The sequence below is a fragment of the Pteropus alecto genome, unplaced genomic scaffold, assembly GCF_000325575.1.
Source record: "Pteropus alecto unplaced genomic scaffold, ASM32557v1 scaffold121, whole genome shotgun sequence".
Classification (NCBI taxonomy): Eukaryota; Metazoa; Chordata; class Mammalia; order Chiroptera; family Pteropodidae; genus Pteropus; species Pteropus alecto.
Genome location: NW_006434369.1, coordinates 15245085 through 15266259, shown reverse-complemented (window position 1 = coordinate 15266259; position 21175 = coordinate 15245085). Strand labels below are relative to the sequence as shown.

The window sequence follows — 21175 nt, the reverse complement described above, 5'->3', positions numbered from 1 at the left end:
ACATGCACAGAACATCAAAGATTTTGATTCTCCTTGCATGAATGTTTCCATCTGTGGTCGAACAATGTTGACATACTACTTTCTTGTTTCATTTCTCATACTGTAAACAAGTGTCCCCTTTGCTGTCTATTTAATGCGTGTTTTTTTTGTTATTATTTTTGTGTTTTCATTGATGATTTTGCTGTTTAAAATGGCTCCCAAGTATAGTGCAGTCCTGTGTAATGTACTCAAGTGCAAGAAGGCTGTGATATACCTTATGGAGAAGATAACTTGTGTTAGATAAGCTTCGTTCAGGCATGAGTTGCAGTGCTTTTGATTGTGAGCTCATTTAGTGTTAATGAATCAGCAATATTTATTACATAGAGTGTCTTTAAACAGAAACACACATAAAACAAGATTCTGTGTTGATTAGTTGACGAAAATGTGACCAGAGGCTCAGGAAAACTAGCTCTGTATTTACCCTATGAGCAATGATTCAGTATTTGCTAATTTGGTGTTCTAAATGTTATAAATCATAACTACCACAAAAAATAAGCATTGATTGTATATTATTTTCATTGTTTTCATTTTCTATATATTTTGCAATTTCAGTGAAGTGCATTCACTAGCTAATCCTTAGAACTTACATAGCTATAGAGAACTATGGAACTATATTTTTTCACAAGGAACTTATCAGGACTATAGCTATTGAAAAAGCAAGGTACAGTGGTATTTATCAGGATAGGGCAAGCAATGGAAATGACAGCAACAAATTGAGTCAATGGAAGAGTCAAATGGCCTGGTTTTGAATCCTGATACTGCCATCGAGTACTTTTAGTCAGTAGGCATGACATTGGACAAATTAGTTTATATCTTTCATAGTGTTGTCATGAGGATTAAGTGGAAAAAACAAAAAGAAGAAGAAATAAAAGGCTTCAGAGAGGAGGTGATGTTATATTACCATTTGTAGGTAGGGAGGTATTTCAGGCTATTAGCCTCTACTTCATAATTGAGAAACTAAGCAGAGGCAAAGTCTTTGGGTGCTGTAATTTATACTTTCTTTCATTACGGCCAAGGCTCCAGAATTTTAAGTGCAATGGCTTTATTTAGAAAATCTTAGATCAAATCAGTTAATTTAGGACATTTAGGAGAACAGAATTTTTAACCTGGAGGTTTCTTCTATATAGCAGTCATTTTTTCTACTTGCTTAAAATAGTTTTTATTATGCAGTTTATTGATTTGATTTAAAAAGTTTTAATTTTACTTGCCAAAGTCATCCTGCTTGCTAAATTATTTCAGGCTAAAAACTTTTTTTTATTAGCTAAATTTTTTTTTTATTTTAAGACTTATGCACATATTATGCACATGTGCATTAGGAAGATTATTACTTTTTTTTTTTTTTTGCTGAATTTAGTGGATAATTAATAATGTTGTCATTTTCCAAATACGGAATATGTAGAACTACATATTCTAGTAAAGTAAGTACCTTTAATTAAAAATAAAAATAAATGATGACTAGTAGGTTGATTTAAGTTGAGGTTAGCAGTTTTGATGTTTCACTTGCTTTTGAGGAGATGATAAAAGCCGCATAAAGGATGAGTTTGATATTTTTGTTTTATTTAGTGCGCGCGCGTGTGTGTGTGTGTGTGTGTTTACTTTTACATACATTGAGAGGATTTTTTTTCTGTGACATTTTAGAAAAATACTCTTTAATTTTAATGGATATTGGTAACTTAATTTTAACTGATGATACTTTCCTTAAGTGAAAGTGTGGTTGGGAGTCCACCTGCAGTTTCAAATACGGTGATGTCTTTAGACATGTATTTATCAACCTTCAAATTAATTTTGCAGGGTCTTTGGTCTGCAGTCATCCCCTCATACATTTGTTTAGTTATAGGTTTTAACCTTTTGACTTATGACAGCAGAACTGATTTCTCTTGAAACTAGATACCATGATTTGTGTTAAAAAAAAAAAAAAGAAAAAGAAAACCTTGAAAATTTTGTATTTTCCCATTTATTTTTATGTCCATCACAAGATACTGTTTTCTGGAGTACTCCTATATTCTTGACAATTAAGAAGCTTCTAGTGTGAGAGAACATTTTCAAATTTTTCATTCTTGAAAATGTAGCATTTGTTAGCAAAGAAACAGAGTCATTTCTCAACTGAATTGCAGTGATGAAAAGATATCTCTTCTAAATGGGAACATGGCATTGTATATTCAAATAATGACTATGTTTAGAATTACTTTCTCTGCTCCTTTTCCCCTCCCCTTAGACTTCATTTTAATAAAAGATATTGTCTTCCCAAAAGGTAACTATTACAAAAGAAGACTGAAGTATCTAGGGGTTTTTTAGGCTCTCCGATCCGCATACTCTGGCACTGTCTCTCATTGGGCTTGCCCTTTATGTGCAGCTGCCAAGTTCTTGCATAATTGTCTTGACAAATGGCATACTCATTAATATGGTAACTGGGCCTCTGCCAACCCGCAGAAGCCATGTGGCCCAGGCAAAGTCCAGTGCCAATTTTTTGCTGGTGGCTTTAAGCCATGACTTAAATACATTGTTGAAACCAATGATGGATAAATAGTCATTTGAGGTAAACGTTACTTAAATTTATCCATTCAAGATAAGAACTTTTGTGAATGGTAAGGGGCTGCTGGTATTTCTGTGCTGTAGACTCTCTTGTGAGCTGGAGCTGCAGCTTCCTGCTTTCCTTTTGTCACTTTATATGTGCCCCGAATCAATCAGAAAAACACATCTTGGTGAATCCTTAGAGAAAATAATTTATTTACTTTATTCTATTCAATGCTGCTAAAGTGCCCATGGTAGAAAAGCAAGATCATTGTTATCAGTGCCTACAGTTATTTCTAGGGATTAGGTATACCAGATGATTGTAAAAAAGTAATAATTGTGTCCAAGTGGACAAAACTCAAGGAAGGAGTATGGGATGCTCTTAGTACAACTGTGTGTTAAAACATTCTCCCAGGGATTTCATGTTATTGCAAGTTAATGATTTCAAAACAGTGTCCATTGGACCTTATATTAGTTAATTTCCACCTGGAGAAATAAGCATGTCCACAGATAATTATTCCTGGGTTCATTTGGCATGAAAAGTGTGAATATTTTTATTTTAAACATCTAGGTTATTTATGTTGATTTCGACCAAGCCAGCAGGAAATAAGTTTTTCTGGTGTCCAATTAGTTCCAGAATTTATAGAACAGTATCTTCTGTTCTTCTGCACATCCAAACTGGACTCTTAGAGATTTTATTCTTCATGTGTTGTACAAAACTCCCAGAATAATATCCCCCTAGTTATTCTCTAGGTAGAGCTATCTAGATAATGTGTTGCCTTGTCTCTGATGACTGACTTCATTTGCATGTGGAATTTTCATTATAGTTTCACTCTCAGTTGGAAAGAACTCTGGCTGGGATCACCAGGACCAGGAGCTTGGCTTGCACATTTTAATTTGTAAGACATTTGTCTTATTTGATAAAATTTCATGTGTGTTCTTAGCTTCTCTAATTTCTTTGGTTTAGGTAATGTAAACATTCTATAGCCTAATCTCTTAGTTTCTCTGAAATGTATAAATGCACATTGATATAGATTTTCTTGAATTCAGATAGGCTTCTTCTACTAATATAACATGATGTATTTTATTTTCCAATTTGTTAAATTACATTTCCCTTCTGTTCAGTGTCACCTATGAGGTAGGAGAGGTGAAATCACTTTAATTGAACTAAATTACTGTTTTGCCATATAATTAAAATTCTAATAACACTATTAACATACCTATGTTAATATATCAGAGTTAAAGAAAATGCTAGTTATGGAAGGACTCAAAATCCTGGGATCATTCTCTAACACATAGGTGCCTGAGAACTGAAACATGCTGAGTGTCCTGGGAAAGAAACCAAGAGGGTGCAGGAAAGGCAGTTTAGGATAGGACTGTAAAGTAATCTAGACTTAATATTGTAAACTGTTAAGGGTTTTCCATCAGAAAATTGACATGGTCACACCTATATTTTAGAGGGGCCTCCTGTAATGCACAGTATGGAATGGAAGTGAAGGTAGAAAAGCTGAGGAAAGGGGCCATATTGGGGGTGGCCCATAATCTCTTATTTGCAATTCCAAAATCTGAAAAAATTCTGAATACTGAAAGTTTTGTCATTTATTTATTTATATATTTTTTGTAAATGTGGTGGCAAAACTCATTTGTCAGTAAAATCTGAACTGAACTGATTTTATGTGTGAATTATTTTAGTACTGGTACTGGTCATGCTAATAATCTATGTTGATTTCTAGGGGTGTGTGTGTGTGTGTAAGTGTGTTTCTGAAAATATTTTTACTTTGGAAATATAAAAAAGGAGTTAGAGACAGCCCTGTGGATAACCGTTATTGGGGAGGTGAAGAATTCTTCCCCCTCTACCTTTTTTAAGTTCTTAGAGTTGGACTAATAATAAAATTGACATAGAATCAGATTAACAGGAAAAATACCAATTTAATGCCTGGGCATAGGAGAATCATGCATGATGCTCTGAGATGATGAACTTTTTATACCTTTTAGACAAAGAAACAATAAATTTGTGAGGCATTGACAGGACAAAAAAGTTGGTGCTATTAGTGAGGAATCTAAACAAAATTTGGCTTGGGTAGTAAATTAACAAAGAAGCAACAAAGTTTGTTTACACAGGCTCTTTTGATCCTGAATTCCTTAACTCTAGCTCTAAGGATGGCTTTCCTGCTTGGAGCAAGGGGAGCATCTTTCAATGAAGAGAATTGCTTCCTCCACAAAAAGACAAGAGAGGGTCAGTGTGCTCTCTAGCTCCATCTGCTTGTCACGTAACTTTAATTCAAAATAATCAGTATACCAATGTAGGATATTTTGAGGTGCCTGCCCTGGGTCCCAACACTGTCAAAAGAAGAACTGAAAGCATCTATTATAATCAGTAGCACCTACAATAGAATTATTATAAATCTAATTGTGGTATATCTGTGAAGTATTTTATGTATGTGGGAGCCCCACCATATACAACCTAAAGACACAGGTGAGTTGTGTGGAATTTTTATAGAGACAGTGATGACCAGGAACTAGTGACAAATAGGGAAACATTACATAGCCCTACAATGCAAATGTTGACTGTGCATTAATAGAGAGGATTGGATGGTGAAGAATTGAAAGTGTGATTTATTGGTTATGAAATAACTTAGGCTATACCATAAAAAAAAAAAAAACTGTCAAAAGTGAGTATAGATACTCAGAGAGTAGCTGAAGAAGTTTCAGAAACTTCATGGTGTAAAGTATCTGAAAGTCTGCATTGAAAAACTTTGCTGATCATAGCTAGTCTGGAACAGATTTACACTGTAGATGAAGGCATTGTATGAGACTAGGTTTCTAGAAAAAAGGATAAACAATGGGAAAGCACCAACTGGTTTTAAGAATGCTAACCATTGGGTGACTCTTTTTGGATATGTCAGTGTTGCAGGCACACTGAAGATAAAGTTGGCAGAGAATGGAGAACTTACTTCAGGTTCGAGAGGTATATGCAATTTACTTAGGCATCATTATTTATATGAGAAAGTAGAGGTAACCAGAGAAATATTTTCTGACTAATTCATTACCACTTTGTACATGCAATAAGGGCTCTCTAATAAGCTGGACTGGAAGAAAAGTGAAATTTTGTTGTTTTCAGCTATTTGTGCAATTAATGTTTTTGAAATTTGCCTACCCAACAATTTGACATCTATAATAGAGCCTGGCAACCAAGAAGTTTTATGCCTCCTAAAGAACAAGTATTAAAAACTAGAACAAAACTATATGCTTGCTTTAGTTAATAGATTACTCAGGTTCCAAGACCTTCTGAAAGAGCTCAGCCTTAAAAATGCTATTTGTGTATGACCCAGCAATTCTGCTTCTGAGTATTTATCTAAAGAAAAGAGAAATACTAATTCAAAAAGATATACATCCCGTGTTCATTACAGTATTATGTACAATAGTCATGACTGGAAGCAACATAGGTGTCTGTTAATAGATGAATGGATAAAGAATATGTGATACATACACATACACTTATACATACACAGTGGAATATTACTGAGCAATAAAAAGGAATGAAATCTTACTATTTGTAGCAACGTGAATGGGCCTAGAGGGTATTGTGCAAGCGAAATAAGTAAAAGACATACTATATGATTTCACTTATATGTAAAAATAAACAAAACAAACACACCCATAGATATAGAGAACAAGCTGATGGTTGCCAAAGGGGAGGAAGGTGGGTGAATGAGTGGAAAAAAAGAGAATATTGCATTAGGAAAAATAAGAATGCCTTAGAGGTTTACAAAGATATTGATTAAGGGTAAAATGACACTTAAAGTAGTTGGACCAAAAAAAAAAAGATGAGCATTTTTGACTCTTAAATACTGCCGATACATTAACTAATTAATCCTCACATTCCCTTATGAGATAGGAGCTATTATATTCCTCCATTTTATGGGTGAAGGAACCCAAGAAAAAGAAGTAACTCCTGTCAGCAGACACTATCAGTGCTCTGCCTGAATCTCCTGAGTTACTCTGGATATCATCTGTAGGTTTGTGGAACAGTTCACATTTACTCTGCCTCTTATGTCAAGTACCTGCATGTCTCTTTGTTTCTTTGTTTCTCTCTCTGTCTCTCTGTCTCTCTGCCTCTCTGTCTCTGTCTCTGTCTGTCTCTTTCTCTTCTTGTCTGAGGACTTTTTCCAGTTATAGGATCATATTTTGCCTTTGTGTGGGGCAGGCTGGGGAGTACTCACACACAAAAATGCTGTTTATGCAATTGCTAATGCTTGAAATGAGGTTGATGAATTAACACCAGCAAATACTTGGCAGTGACTTTGGACTACAGTGATATTTGAAAGTGAACCTGCAAAGAAGACATTGAAGGATTTCATGTTACCAATGAAAGATTATGTCACACTTCTCATGCCAGCAGTTGATTAGCTAGAGTAGTAAATAAGTTGAGTAAATGCTGGTTTTGATAATGTTGTACCTCTTGTGCATTCCTTGAATGATGGGTAAATTGCTGAAATGGTATTAAATTTAGACAAGCATGAGGGTAGTGTTGCCGATGGTGATGGTGACATCATGAATACAGATGTAATAATGTGATTTGTAATAGGAAATATATATTTGGTCTTTGTCCCTTCTTTTCAGCACATAGTTCCTAAAACAACTCATAATTTCTAATTGCAGTTATAACCCATGTAATTATAACTTATAGGGGCATCTTTTATTATAATATTTAGTTTTGTTTCTAGTTCCTGAAGTAACTGCAGAGACATAAAGGTGAAATGGATCTTTTGTTATTCAAATAATAATCTCTTTTCCACCACGCTTGCACTTATGTTAATTACGTGTTTTTTGGCAAGTTCCTAGATAACTGGAGGATGAGGGCTCATTGCCAGGGGAACCAACCAGACCTCTGGGGCAGGCTAAGGGGACTGGAAATTGAACTCAGTCACCAGTGGCCAAAGATTTAACTAATCATGCCTACGTTACGAAGCCTCCATAAAAACCCAGAAGAACGTGGTTCAGAGAGCTTCAGGGTCGGTGAACATGTGGAGGTGCTGAGAGGATGGTGTGCCTAGAGAGGGTATGGAAGCTCTGGGCCCCTTCTCACATACCTTGCTATATGTGTCTCTTCTGTCTAGCTATTCTTGAATTATATCTTGTTGTAATAAACTGATAATATAGTAAGTAAGTAAAATGTTTTCCTGAGTTATGTGAACCACTCTAGCAAATTAGTTGAACCTAAATTAAGGGAACCTCTGATTTATAGTCAGTCATCACCTGGACCTTGTGAGTGGCCTCTGAAGTGGGGAGAGAGGACAGTCTTGTGGGACTGAGCCCCTTAACCTGTTGGATCTAACACTGCTACTTTCAGGCTCAGAATTGAGTTAAATTGTAGGTCCCTTATCTGGTGTCTGCAGAGAATTGGAAAATTGCTGGTGTCGGAAAATGTACATCAGAGCAGGTGAAAAATCTCCATAAGAGCACTATCGTGAAAAATGTATTGTTGGTTAATTCCTGGCCTTGAACAGCAAGTATGCAGTGATAACAGTGGGCAAGGAGTGACTCAGTTGAGGAAAGCCTGCTCAGATAGAAACCCATGTTAAAGAAACAGGAACAAGCCTTTTTAAAGGCCATGTATCAGTGATGCTCATGATTTGAGGATGATGTTCCAGGCTCATCATTAGATGTCCAGAGCAAGGCTAATGATTATTACAGTAATAGCAATATTGACTTACTTTCTGAGATCCTCTGGCAGCCCCAAACAATGCTGCATATATGGCATAGGTATTAACTTAATTTGAAATAAGTTTAGTGAATATTTTCCTTAGAAATAAGAAATTTCTCAAAACTAAATACAGCGTAACTTTAACATGTATTAAGGACTTCATTAATTGGTTTAATTGAGAAATATTTATTTGGTATAGAAGCCAATATTATCAATTTCCTAGAAAATCTGAACGTCTTGGGAAAATACCATCAAGTGATTGGAATTGTGCTTATGAAAGTCGATTTATATCTAGAGAAAGAACATTGTAAAGGCAAAGAAGTTTTTTATATGCCAGACATTCCACCTGCATTGTTATAAAAAATAATTGCTTAGCTGGTCACTGAACACAATTAATTAAACTATGGCAATGTTATATTTGTACATTTGCATTTATTCTTGATATAATTTTAAGCAGGTTTACTATAGGCTATTAAAGTGGCTATAGCTCAACTCAACAGATATTTTAAAGTAAGTCTTTCTTATAAAAATAATTCAATTTTTTCAAAATAAAACATTTAATTAAAAATGTGATAGATAGCTATTTAGAAAATTTAGATATATAAAGGTATGAAATAGGAAATTATTATCAGGTACAATAGCTTTTAAATCTTGTATAATTTTCCCCAAGGTTTCTAAATATAATGTGCATGTATTTATAGGTAGATATATATTTACATGGTTAAGATCAAATCCTACATACAATTTTATATCTTATTTATCACTTTATAAGTGTACAATTATATCATTAACTCTTTGCAACCATTATACTTTATGAGTGCATAATATTTTATGGCTCTACTATAATTTACTTAATCATTCCCTTGTTAGGAATGCTTATGTTTATAATATTTTTCTATTACAAATCATACTGTAATGAAACTTCATGTTTAATATCTATCTTCATTTACATTATTCCCTTGTGATAAATTCCTAGAAGGGTAATTACCCTGTCAAAAGGTATGAGCAGTTTTTAGTCTCTTGATAGTGCTAAATTGCTTTCTAGAAAGGTTGAACCAATAATACTCCCACCAGTAACATGGGGAACTGCCTTTGTATTTATACTACTCAGCAGAAATGAAAACATACTCTTGCCTTGCCTTTTTTGAGTAAAAGTTAATGGAAGTTAGCAATCTCTCCATCGTTTTTTAGTAGAGTAAAATGTGTAAACTATGTGTTGACTGAGTCAAGCTTCATTTTTCTCAGGAAAAACTGTTTTTAAATACTGCATCTGGAGGGTAATGGAATGTGCCTGATCTTTTGTGTAGTTGTGGCCATATGTAGGTCATGCTTGCTTACCATGGCCCTTTCCAGTAAGCTAATTGCACTTGAGACAAATTACTAGTCCGGTGGAGTTCATGTACTATTTAGTGTCTCCTTTATACGCAAAACTGAAGGAGATTGAAAGGAAAGACTGTTTAAGCAATAAGAAAATTCATTTCTAACATTTATTCGATGTTTTACTAGTTCATAGTCACTGTGCTTGATACATAGTGGTGCGATCTATAACCGTATAATAAGATGCCTCAGATACCTTTTTATTTTTATTAATTAAATTTATTTTAACTTAATTTTTAAAATAAAAATTGTATATGTTTAAGATATACAATACGATGATTTGATACACATATGCATAGCGAAATGATTTCTACAGTCAAGCTAATTAACACATCATCTCCTCACATAGTTACCATTTTTTGTATGTATAATGAGAGTACCTGAAGTCTACTCTCTCAGCAATTTTCCCGTATTGAATACAGTATTACTAACTATAGTCGTGTTGTGCATTAGAGCTCTAGGCTTACTCTTCCTACTGACTGCACCTTTGTCGCCTTTGACCAATATCTTCCCATTTTCCCTACCTTCTTTCTACTCTTTGCTTCTATGAATTAAACTTTTTTAGATTCCACATATATGTGAGATTTTAACTAGACTTAACTTGAAGTAGAAAGAACATTTACCTGGCAATGAGACCTCTGGGTTCTGTTACCACCTGTGACTATGATTGATCGGCTGAACATCCTTGGAAACACAGCTAATCTGTGACTTGGTGTCCTTATCTACAAAATGTGAGCTTTGGACTAAATGGCCTCTGTGGGCCTTTCTATGTTTCTATTTTTTTTTTTTTTTAATTCTGCTGAAGATTGAATATCTCCCTCTGTTTGTATAAAAGTTGAAATTACACTTTTTGAAGCTAGTTTGTATATTAAGATATATTCTTGGGAATCAGTTTTGATTGTTTTGGGTATATAATTCCCATTTTTCTTATATGAGGGTCTAGATCTGCCCTGTCCAATATGGTAGCTACTAGTCACATGGAGCCATTTAAATTAAAATTAAGTAAAATTAAATACAATTAAAAATTAAGTCCCTCAACTGGGCAATATAAGTTAAGTGTATTATGAAGAGGATCAAGTTTAATTTTTGTACTAGAGATAGGCATTATTTTCTGTATTTCATACATGAGAAACTTGAGGGCCAGAAAGGTCAATTAATGTGTCCAAGGATAACACACAGCACCTAAGTGGCAGACTTAGGGTCATACCCACATGGAGGTTTCTGCAAAGTGTGATCTTTTGCCCATTCTGTTGTATTAATTCTTCTTGCGATTGATCTCACTGCCTCTTGTGTACCAGTGTTAGCATATTTAATATCCACATTGTACTTTTGTTACTTTTAGTGGCTTTATAATTGACATATATTTGTGACTAGGAAGATATGCTTAATAGCATGGAAAACTTTTTAGAGGTAAGCTAGAACAGGGCTCAGCAAACTCTTTCTGTAAAGGACAAGATAAGTATTTTAGGTCTGTAGGCTGTACAGCCTCTGGGGCAACTATTCAGCTCTGCCTTTATAGTAGAAAAGCTATCACAGACAATATGTAAACAAATGGGCTTTCCTGGGTTACAACAAAACTTTATTTACAAAAACAGGACATGGGCAGGTTTGGGCTTCGGGTCCTGTGTTAAACAATATTTCACTTCCACCATTTAGGCTAATATATTTTATTTGATTTATTGATGTATTCATTCATGTATTCATTTATATATTTAAAATGCATTGCTTTATAAAATACATTGCTCAGATAAGATAGAAGTTAAGATAGGTAACTAAGAGATGTATTTTGAATTTAATAGTTTTGGGTCTATTTTGATTGAATAGTACTTGAGTTGCTCAGAGTTCTGAACTTTGTCCATGGGTAGGAATATGAGTTTTTGCAAATTATAAGATCTACCTGAGCCTTAGTTTCTTTGTCAAATGGTAAGAATAATACATATTCTTACCGAGCTTTTGAAAGGATGACTTGGAAGACCAATGTACCGGTTAAAGAACACTGTTGGTAGTGGTGTTATTTTCCTGGGTCTCTTGTATATTCCAGATGAACTATTTCTTACAGACTTGATAAAGGCAAAAGAAAGAAATTTACTTTTCAGTTGGATGTGGGAAAACTATTGTAGTCATTATTCTTTCTCTCTAAAAGATGATAATAGAAAAATACAAGTGTTTTGAGTTGGCAGAAATGACAGTGGAGAATATATGCAGGGGATAAGCAGATAGATATAAAGTCTGAAAATGAAGACAAGAAAATGAAAGCGAGTGGTGGGTGAGCAGAACAAAGAAAGGACGTCGAATGGTGCCTATTTATGGAAACAACCTAGAAATGGGTCTGGATGTGTGAGGAGCTAGGGACTGAGAAGGAAAAGGAAGTCAGTAATGTATAAATAAGTGCATCAAAAGCACCTTTTCCAGAAGAATTCTGAACTTAGTATAGCAGCATATGCCTTTGGAAGGAAGAAATACTTTCTTGTGTTTTGCCAAGGGCAGTGGGCTAGGTAGTTAACAACCTAACAATATGACTTTGTGCTAAGATGTATAAGGTGGCATAAACATATTTAAAATTCCTATCTACTGCACTGACAAGCCATTGAACACTGTAGATGGGAAGACAGATTTCTGTTGAATCTGAGCCAAAAAACACTTTTCAAAACAACTTTGACAAAACAGTGCCATAAATGAATAAATCCAGAGAGTTCCTGAGAATCTTCAAAAACTTCTGACATGACGGCAGTGTCAGACAAAGGTGCTATGCACAAGCTTCTAATAAGCAGTGACACACACATGATAATTTAACTTGGAGCTAGATATTTTCAATTCTGTTTTTTAATCTGGTGAACTGTGCTGCCTGGCTACATACTACATATGTTTTTGATGGTCATTTGGAGCAGTATAATTCTCTCCTAATGCAGGTTAATATCATGAAGTTATGCATTTTCTTGGTGTGATTGTAGAGCCCTTGAAGTAAAATAACCACATGATTGTATGCTGTAAAGTAGCCTAATAGATGAGAATTCACAATTGTAGAAGATGGATTTGGATGATTTAAGTTCTTAGTAAATTTTTTATGAACATAGGGATATGGCATCTAAAGATTTTATAACCGGGATCCCTGAGTCAATTTAAAACTTGTTCTGTGACAGTAGAGAAAGAATACTATGTTAAGTGGTCCCAAATCCTGCAATGTTGTCTTATCTTTCCCAGTACCTTATGGTTTGGTCACCTGTATCTGGGCCTTTGATACCTCATCTGTGACATGGACAGCCTGTACTAGATGACTACCAAGGTGACTTTCATCTGTGAAATTTGGTGCTCTTATTAAATTCTAGGCATTTTTTAAAAATGATATGGTAAATATTCTGGCTTCTGGCTGCTCTGCATCCCTTTCCAAGTAAGTTTAGTCCTGCTCTTGGTTTATTGTGGGTGTGTAGTAGAAACTTGGCCTTTTACAAAATGAAAGTATAATTGATGGGATGCTGCAATGGTATCAAGTTTAAATGACATGAACAGATGTAAAGATAGAAAGGATTTATGTTTATGAAAATAATTTCAGCTGTCCATTGGTATAGTCTTTCACTTTGTGTGCTATTTCCTTAAGTTTTTCATTTTTATTTTTAAAAGTATTAAATAAAAATAACCACACACCTAAAGTGGTGTATTTTATTCGAGACGTCAAAAAAAAAAAAAATGTTGTTAATGTCATTTTGTAATTTAGTGAAATAATCCAGGTATCATGCTCTGTCAAAGGTAAGCAAAACTTTGTAGTTATGAAGAAGAAAGGCAGAAGAGATGTTCAGGATGGCTATTTCAAATATCATTGCTTCTGCTATACTTCAGAGGCGTATATGTAATCATTTGCTTCCTTTAATTAATGTGGGACCCTGCTAAAAGTCCTTTCTTTTAGATGATTTCTCTGAAGATTTTTGGACCTAAAATGTAGCAAAAAAAAAAGAAGTCATATTTATAAGTTTTATTCAACATGAGGTGCTCAGAACATGACATATCCTGATAATGGAAATTTTCTTTAAACCCAAAGATCTAAATGGCAAAGGAAGGACAACTAGAGATTAGGGATCTAAAAGTGACGTTCAGGATTCTTTTGATTTAGAGCAGTAAATATTAAGCCTCTCTCCGCAGATTTCCTTAATTGGATCTTCTGTGTATGTGGGGGAGGTGATGGAGGAAGCAGAGATGTTAGTAGGACAATGGGGAGCTGGTGGGAGACACAAAAGACACACTTTTCTCAGAGTAAAACTTGACTTGTGCTTTGCATGTATGTTCTTTTCAGAATCTGTGAAAGCAGCTTCTACAATGGTTTGTTCAGCTCTCAGAAGAGTTGCCCGCATGCGTGTCTACCTGGTTAGGAAGGCCAGCAGTGTCTCCAGAGGCCATCAGCATCAGGCCTTGGGCTCAAGGCCTGCTGTTTCAGAGTTTACTGTCAGAGGAGCTCCAGGTGGTTTGGTGGAGCTGCTTGGTAAATCCTACCCTCTGGACGACTACAGCAACCTCTCCCGGAAAGTCCTCTCCAGGGTTGGCAGAAATCTGCACAACAAGCAGCATCATCCTCTTTGGCTGATCAAGGAGAGGGTGAAGGAGCACTTCTACAAGCAGTACGTGGGGCGCTTTGGGACTCCACTGTTCTCCGTCTACGATGACCTTTCTCCGGTGGTCACGACCTGGCAGAACTTTGACAGCTTGCTCATCCCAGCTGACCACCCCAGCCGGAAGAAGGGTGACAACTATTACCTGAATCGGACTCACATGCTACGAGCGCACACCTCTGCGCATCAGTGGGACCTGCTGCACGCTGGGCTGGATGCCTTCCTGGTGGTGGGCGATCTGGACGACTACAGCAACCTCTCCCGGAAAGTCCTCTCCAGGGTTGGCAGAAATCTGCACAACAAGCAGCATCATCCTCTTTGGCTGATCAAGGAGAGGGTGAAGGAGCACTTCTACAAGCAGTACGTGGGGCGCTTTGGGACTCCACTGTTCTCCGTCTACGATGACCTTTCTCCGGTGGTCACGACCTGGCAGAACTTTGACAGCTTGCTCATCCCAGCTGACCACCCCAGCCGGAAGAAGGGTGACAACTATTACCTGAATCGGACTCACATGCTACGAGCGCACACCTCTGCGCATCAGTGGGACCTGCTGCACGCTGGGCTGGATGCCTTCCTGGTGGTGGGCGACGTTTACCGGCGTGACCAGATTGACTCCCAGCACTACCCTGTTTTCCACCAGCTGGAGGCTGTCCGGCTCTTCTCCAAGCATGAGGTGAGTCTTGAGACAGTTGTTGAAGGACAGCATGGACATTCTTGTTGAGGTCACTAAAGCTTATCTCAGTGAAACCAGTACAGTTGTCTTTTGCGTTCATGAATTATTTTTCCTTAATGCCATCCTTTGTATAGGCCGAGCCTCAATATTTTTTAACTGATTTGTTGCATCACAAACTATAGATATTGGTAGGTCTTTGTTTTCTCTTGTCTGACCTCATCCTTTCTCAAGGTTTCTTCCTAAGAATGAATGGTCAGTGGCTCAAATTTACCCTCACCAAGATGGCTAATGATACAATGCTGAAACTTATGGTCAGGTTATTCCAGTTCTCAGTTAGTAGAAGTTAATTATGTGTTCATGTTGTTAGAAATTAATGAATTTCTTATACTATAGTGAAGAAGACTGGTGGTTTATTGGCTTAGACTGTAAACTGTGAGTCATGTTGTAGGAGACAACCTTTTGTCTTAGGACGTGCTATTTTCCTGTGAATCTGTGATAACACAGTAATAGGTTATCTTTATACAAAAAGTCTATCCAAGCTTGATCTCAGAGCTACTTAGACGGGCATTCTTAGTACATGGAATATCTGACTATTTTCTAAGTTAGGGATAATGACTATTAAGGATACAGATTTATTAGGAAATGAAAGGGAAATGAACAAAGACAGGTTAAAATCTGGGAAATATGACCAGATAGATAGAATATCACCCACAATTAATGTGCTAGAAGAGATGTGATGCCAGTAATGTGATATCCAGGTCATGGCAGCGGGCAGGAGCTCAGCCCAGCTTATCTCATTAAAAAATAAAAATAAAATAAGGAAAGCACTCACTGGTTTGTAAGCTGCATGCCGTGAAAGTGGCAGTGGAAGCTCTGAGACTCACACTAGCATTTTAATGGAAGAAAAATCAAGGCTCCCTTAGAAAGTGGAAAATAAGAAGAGAGTAGAGAATTACTTCTTGTGTCATATTTGTTTTGGGTTCAGTCTGATTTAGTGGGTAGCAGGCATAGTTAATTGAATCTGATAATGTTACAGTATGTTCTGCTTTAGAGTTAAAAAAATTTACACATACATATGTCTGATGTTATCATTTAAGTACTTACATGCTTATTGTTTCATTTACTTCTAATAAAAGCCTTGTGAGATAGATTATTTCTACTTCAACCACAAGGAATCTGAAGTCCTGGAAGGTTTACTGACTTGCCCAAGGTTACCCAACCCGTTGGTGGCAGAGCTAAAACTTGAACTTAGGTCTTCTGAGTTTGTTGTTCGTTCTGCTGTATTGTGTTGCTTTTCATAAAGCTGCTTTGTAAGTGGGACCTGCTTATGACCCAAGTGGAGCATTAGTTCCTAGAATGAGGTGAGAGAAAGGGGAGGTGGTTTTTGAATTCCTGGTCTTAACTAAAGTGTTGATTGTAAGTCTGACCTAATCTTAACTCTCAAAAAAATGTTTTTTTTTCTTCTTTCAGTTTATTCCCCTATGAATAGGATTTTTTTTTCAGTAGTTTTAATTATGCTACATATGTAACTTAAAAAATCATATTGTTATGTTTTAAAGTTTTCCTGTTATTTAATCTTTATAATTATTACTTTAAGTACTATAAGGTGTATTTCAGCAAGAAGAAAAGTGAATAGAGAGGTGCGAGGTGAAAGAAACACTGGTAAACACTGAAATGGAACTATTACAATACATATGTTATAGTTGACCCTTAATAACACGAGTTTGAACTGCACAGTTCCACTTATATGTAGATTTTTAAAAATTAATACATATAGTACTGTAAATATATTTTCCTAATAACATTTTCTTTTTTCTAGCCCACTTTATTGCAAGAATAGAATATATAATACATGTAATATACAAAATATGTTAATCAGCTGTTTATATTATTAGTAAAGCTGGTCAGCAGTAGGCTAGTAATAGTTAAGTTTTGGGTCTAAAGTTGTACATGGGTTTCTGTTTTGTGGAGGGTTAGTGTCTCTAACCCCTCAGGTTGTTCAAGGGTCAACAGTATTTAACTGTTAATTGTGAAGAAAACTTTTTCTTGTTTGGGAAAAAAAGGTAAAATGTATTAGTAGTCACAAATTTAAATGGATTAAACTTACTGATTACAGACATACATTATCAGATTGGATATTTTTTAATTACAGAAACCTGAAAAAAGCCCATACCAGAGCTTGAAAGTAAGGGGCAGGAAAAAGATATATCAAGCAAATACTTACCAAAAGAAAGCTGGTACAGCAATACTAATATTAGACAAAATAGAATTTATGGAAAAATGATAGATGTGAATAAAGAGGGATAATATATCAACCAAGATGCTTTGTGAATTAGGAATTTCAATATGCCCAACATTGTAGCCTTAATGCATAAATTAAAATTGAAGAAATAAAAATTGTGTTTGACAAATTCATAGTTATTATATAGATATTAAATGACCTCAATCAAAATAAAATGAATTAAGCAGACAAAATGAGTAAAGATATAATCTGAAAACTATGATCAATAGGCTTGATTTATGTTTATTTTTAAAATTCTATAACTGTGTGTGTAGATAACACATCACACACATACGAATAAATTCTATAGTGAAGAGTCGGAAGTATACAGTCACATGGAATACTTTAAATAAGTTGTCCATGTTGACAGTTGAAATCTAAACAAATGTCAAAGAATTAATAACATAAGTAGAATTATGCCTGAGTACAATATAGTTTATGTAGAAAGTAAGAACATTTTCTTATCCTCAGACATTTGAGAATTCACAGCTATAGATTCATAGGTTAAAGAGAAATATTACAGTAAGTCACAAATTACTTATCACTAACCAGCATTGAAGATTCTCATTTCATACTGCTTAGATGTGAGGGAAAACAGTTACTTTATTTTACAGAAACTTGGTAGACCCCATTTAAATCATACGATCACAGTTAACATTAATAAAGCAAAATAGATGGGATATAGTTATAAAGGTACTTGTGGTACATTTTGTTTTAAGTATATTTATTTAAGAAAAAATTTAAACCCTCAAAATCAAAAATTAAGTGTTCAGTTTAAGATGCTAAAAGTAAGCAGCATTGTTCTGAAACATTAGAAAGGAGGTGGTTATATAGTTTTAAATAATCCCAAATCTTACAAAAACAGATACAGCCATCTGGAATAGCAAAACCCAAAACTATAGACAACATCTGTAAGAGAGCTGGGTGACAAGGTCTCTCTAAGATCTTCACAAATGTGTGGTAACTCACATCTGACAGCTGGAAGATCTGCATTGTGTCAGAAACAGAGGAAGTTAGTAGAGGAAAGCGATGGGACCTGGGAGGAGAAGAGCTTCCTTAAGGGTCTATTAGAGAACAAACTGTGGACAACCAAATTTACTAGAGGAGCTTCGACATTAAATACTAGTAATAACATTGTTTACCAATAACCACTAACATCACAAAAAGAGGGGAAGCCAGACTTATGTGTCACCTGATGGAAGAATACCATACTAAGTGTAAAGTCTTGCCAAGAAATGTGGAACTGAATATGATCAAAATCTAGATCTAACTACCAAATTTATAGAAAGTACAGAGGACAGAGAAACATGTTAAACTATGCCATGGAGATGTAATAAGCAAAATGCAGCTTGTGGGAAATTCTATAGCAATGCTACCCAGGATGTGATCTGCATCATGAAATAAATAGAATGATCAAAAGTAAGCACTTAGAAATGTTTAAGCAATATTAAGTGGTTAGAAATGTTAAAGCCATTATATTCAAGCACATTATCAGTGATCTTTTGTTGAATACCATGTAAACTGATCTAGGTGTTCTTAAACACTCTTGGTAAGTTGCATATGCTCAGTCTGTTAGTACTTATGTGCAGTAGGACCACATATCAGTTTGAGACCGATTTGGAAATCTAAAACTGTCTCTTCATCATAGAGAGTTTGAGAAGTAGTGCTCTAGAGTAAATGATTCAATTTCTTCAAATAACTTGTAAGAAAAAAAAAGAGATTGAAATGGCACCTATAGATGAAAAAAAAAAAGATCAACCAATGTGTAGATACCATCAAGAGAAAACATTTTTAAAGAAAAAAATAGTGAGACAATTGGAAATTGAACACTAACTAAATATTTGAATTTAAGTTGTTTTTTTAAAGGAATTATAATAGTATTATATTTTTATAAGTCATTTTCTTTTCAAGATACATATTGAAATACCTGTGCATGAAATGATCAGATGTCTGGAATTTTCTTCAAAATAATATGGGGATAGGCACTTGGGGATGAATGTAAGAGAACTGGTTATGAATTGTTAATTATTGAAGCTTTGCTCTGGGTGCATGAGGAATTATTATCCTTTCTGTTTTTGCATATGTTTGAAAAATTCCTAATAAAGGTCTGACGGAAAAGACTGAAGAAAAATATTGGGATCAGTAAGTCAATCAAAAAAACAGTTGCCGAATATGAACTGGATCCAGGAATGTAAGAAGGTATCAAACAGTCATGAGATGATCCATAGTTTCTTAGGGAAGAACCAAAACCAAAACCAAAACCCGGAGGTAGGAAATATTAAACATAAGAGCATACAGTGCATGCAATAGAAAACTGAAACCAATAGTCTCTCTTTATCAGTCTGAGATGATTTTACATGTGAATTTTTACGAAATCTGACTTTTACAGTCTGTTTTAGAGAATAGAAAAAGCTCATTTTATGAGGTTAGATGTGTTAATATACAAACTGAATAAAACTTTTTTGGATATTTCAGCTTTATGAACATTCTTTTTTAATGTACAGATATAGAATTATTAAGTGAAATATTTGTAAAAATTTAATTCATTGTGTATTGTGTCCTTCTATATTACTGTTATACATGTAATACATTCTACTGTATTCAACCAATACAAAAAGAAAAAGCATGTGATTACCTCAATAGATATAGAAAATAATTTATCCGCAGTTAATGCTTTATGACATTAAAAAAAGCATTTGATGACATTAATGATTCATGATAAAAACTTTTAGCAAACTAGGAATAGAAGGTTACTTCCTTAACATTATAAGTGATATTTGTCAAACACTCAGAGCAAACATCATAATTAGTGGTGAATCATTATAAACATTTCTATCAAAATTAGCAACATTTCAGGATTACTTGCCATCACTGTGTTTATTCATCGTTGTGTGGGAAGTTCTGGCTCATGCAGTAAACCAGAAAGAGAAGTAGAAGGTATAAGCATTGGAAAACATGAGACAAAACTGATTCATTTGTAGATGGTCTACCTAGAAAATTGAATACAATATCCAGGTCAAGTATTAGAACTAATAGACAGTTCAGCAAAGTTGTTGGGTATAAAAATAATATAGTTTCTTAATCACAAATAATAATTAGAAAATATAATAGAATAAAAGTTTCATTTGTAGTATCAAATAAAACTTTGAGCTACCTAAGTGTAATTCTTTCAGAAGATGTTTAAGGTATTTATAGATAAAATTCTTAGATATTGTTAAAAGACATAAAAGAAGAAGAGAAAAAGGAGAGATATATGATGTTTGTAGATTCGTAGGTAGGAAAACAATAATATGAAGATGGCAGTTATACCAGCATCAGTCTATAAATTCAGTGTAAGTGTCCAATGTGTATTTTGAAGAAGTGGAAGACTGATCTTCAAATTCATAGGGAGAACAAGTTTACGAATAGCCAGAACAGTTTTTAAGAGTACTGGTTTAAGGGGACACTCTTTACCAGGCATCAAGAATCTAAATCTCTAATTATTAAGATGATTTAGTATTAGCACAAGATTAGTCGAACAAACTTTGAAGCAGCTCTGCTCATATTTGGGAATTTATTATCTAATTATAAAATAAGAGCGATGTTAAATAAATGGAGAGGTGATGTGGTGTACATGAATTGCTCTTAGACAATTACTTATATAGAAAAAAATTGATAACTACCTCATACCAAATGAGAAATTCAATTCTGGATGGATTCACAATTCAATTGTGAAAAGGAAGTCTTTATATGTTAAAGGAAAATGTCAGAGATTATCATTATCACCTTGGGGGTAAAAATTAATATCTTAAACCGAGAATCTCTAAACAAGAAAAATCTTTACTGGAAAAATTGTTTAAGTTGACTATCTTAAGATAAAACTTGTGCATAATGAAAGACTTCATTAATGAAGTAAAAAGAGAAGCAACGGGCTGGGTGGATATTTGCTATGCATATGACTAGCAGAAGATTAGTGCTGATCAAATAAAAAGATCTCAGTATGAAAAAAA

The 21175-nt window shown here is 34.8% G+C and overlaps 1 protein-coding gene across 10 annotated transcripts in view; it reads left to right on the top strand.

Annotated features, from left to right (window-relative positions):
• The window catches only part of FARS2 (phenylalanyl-tRNA synthetase 2, mitochondrial), a 470462-nt gene that overhangs the window by 93872 nt on the left and 355415 nt on the right, over nucleotides 1-21175 (top strand). For 9 of the 10 annotated variants that reach the window (XM_015587304.2, XM_015587307.2, XM_015587302.2 and 6 more), the window contains 2 exons: nucleotides 13920-14161; nucleotides 14513-14905. In XM_015587304.2, coding sequence (XP_015442790.1) covers nucleotides 13943-14161; nucleotides 14513-14905 — 612 coding nt within the window. In that variant the 5' untranslated portion in view covers nucleotides 13920-13942. Of the gene's footprint in view, nucleotides 1-13919; nucleotides 14459-14512; nucleotides 14906-21175 lie in introns of all 10 variants that reach the window. The other variant, XM_025044947.1, reaches the window with a different exon arrangement.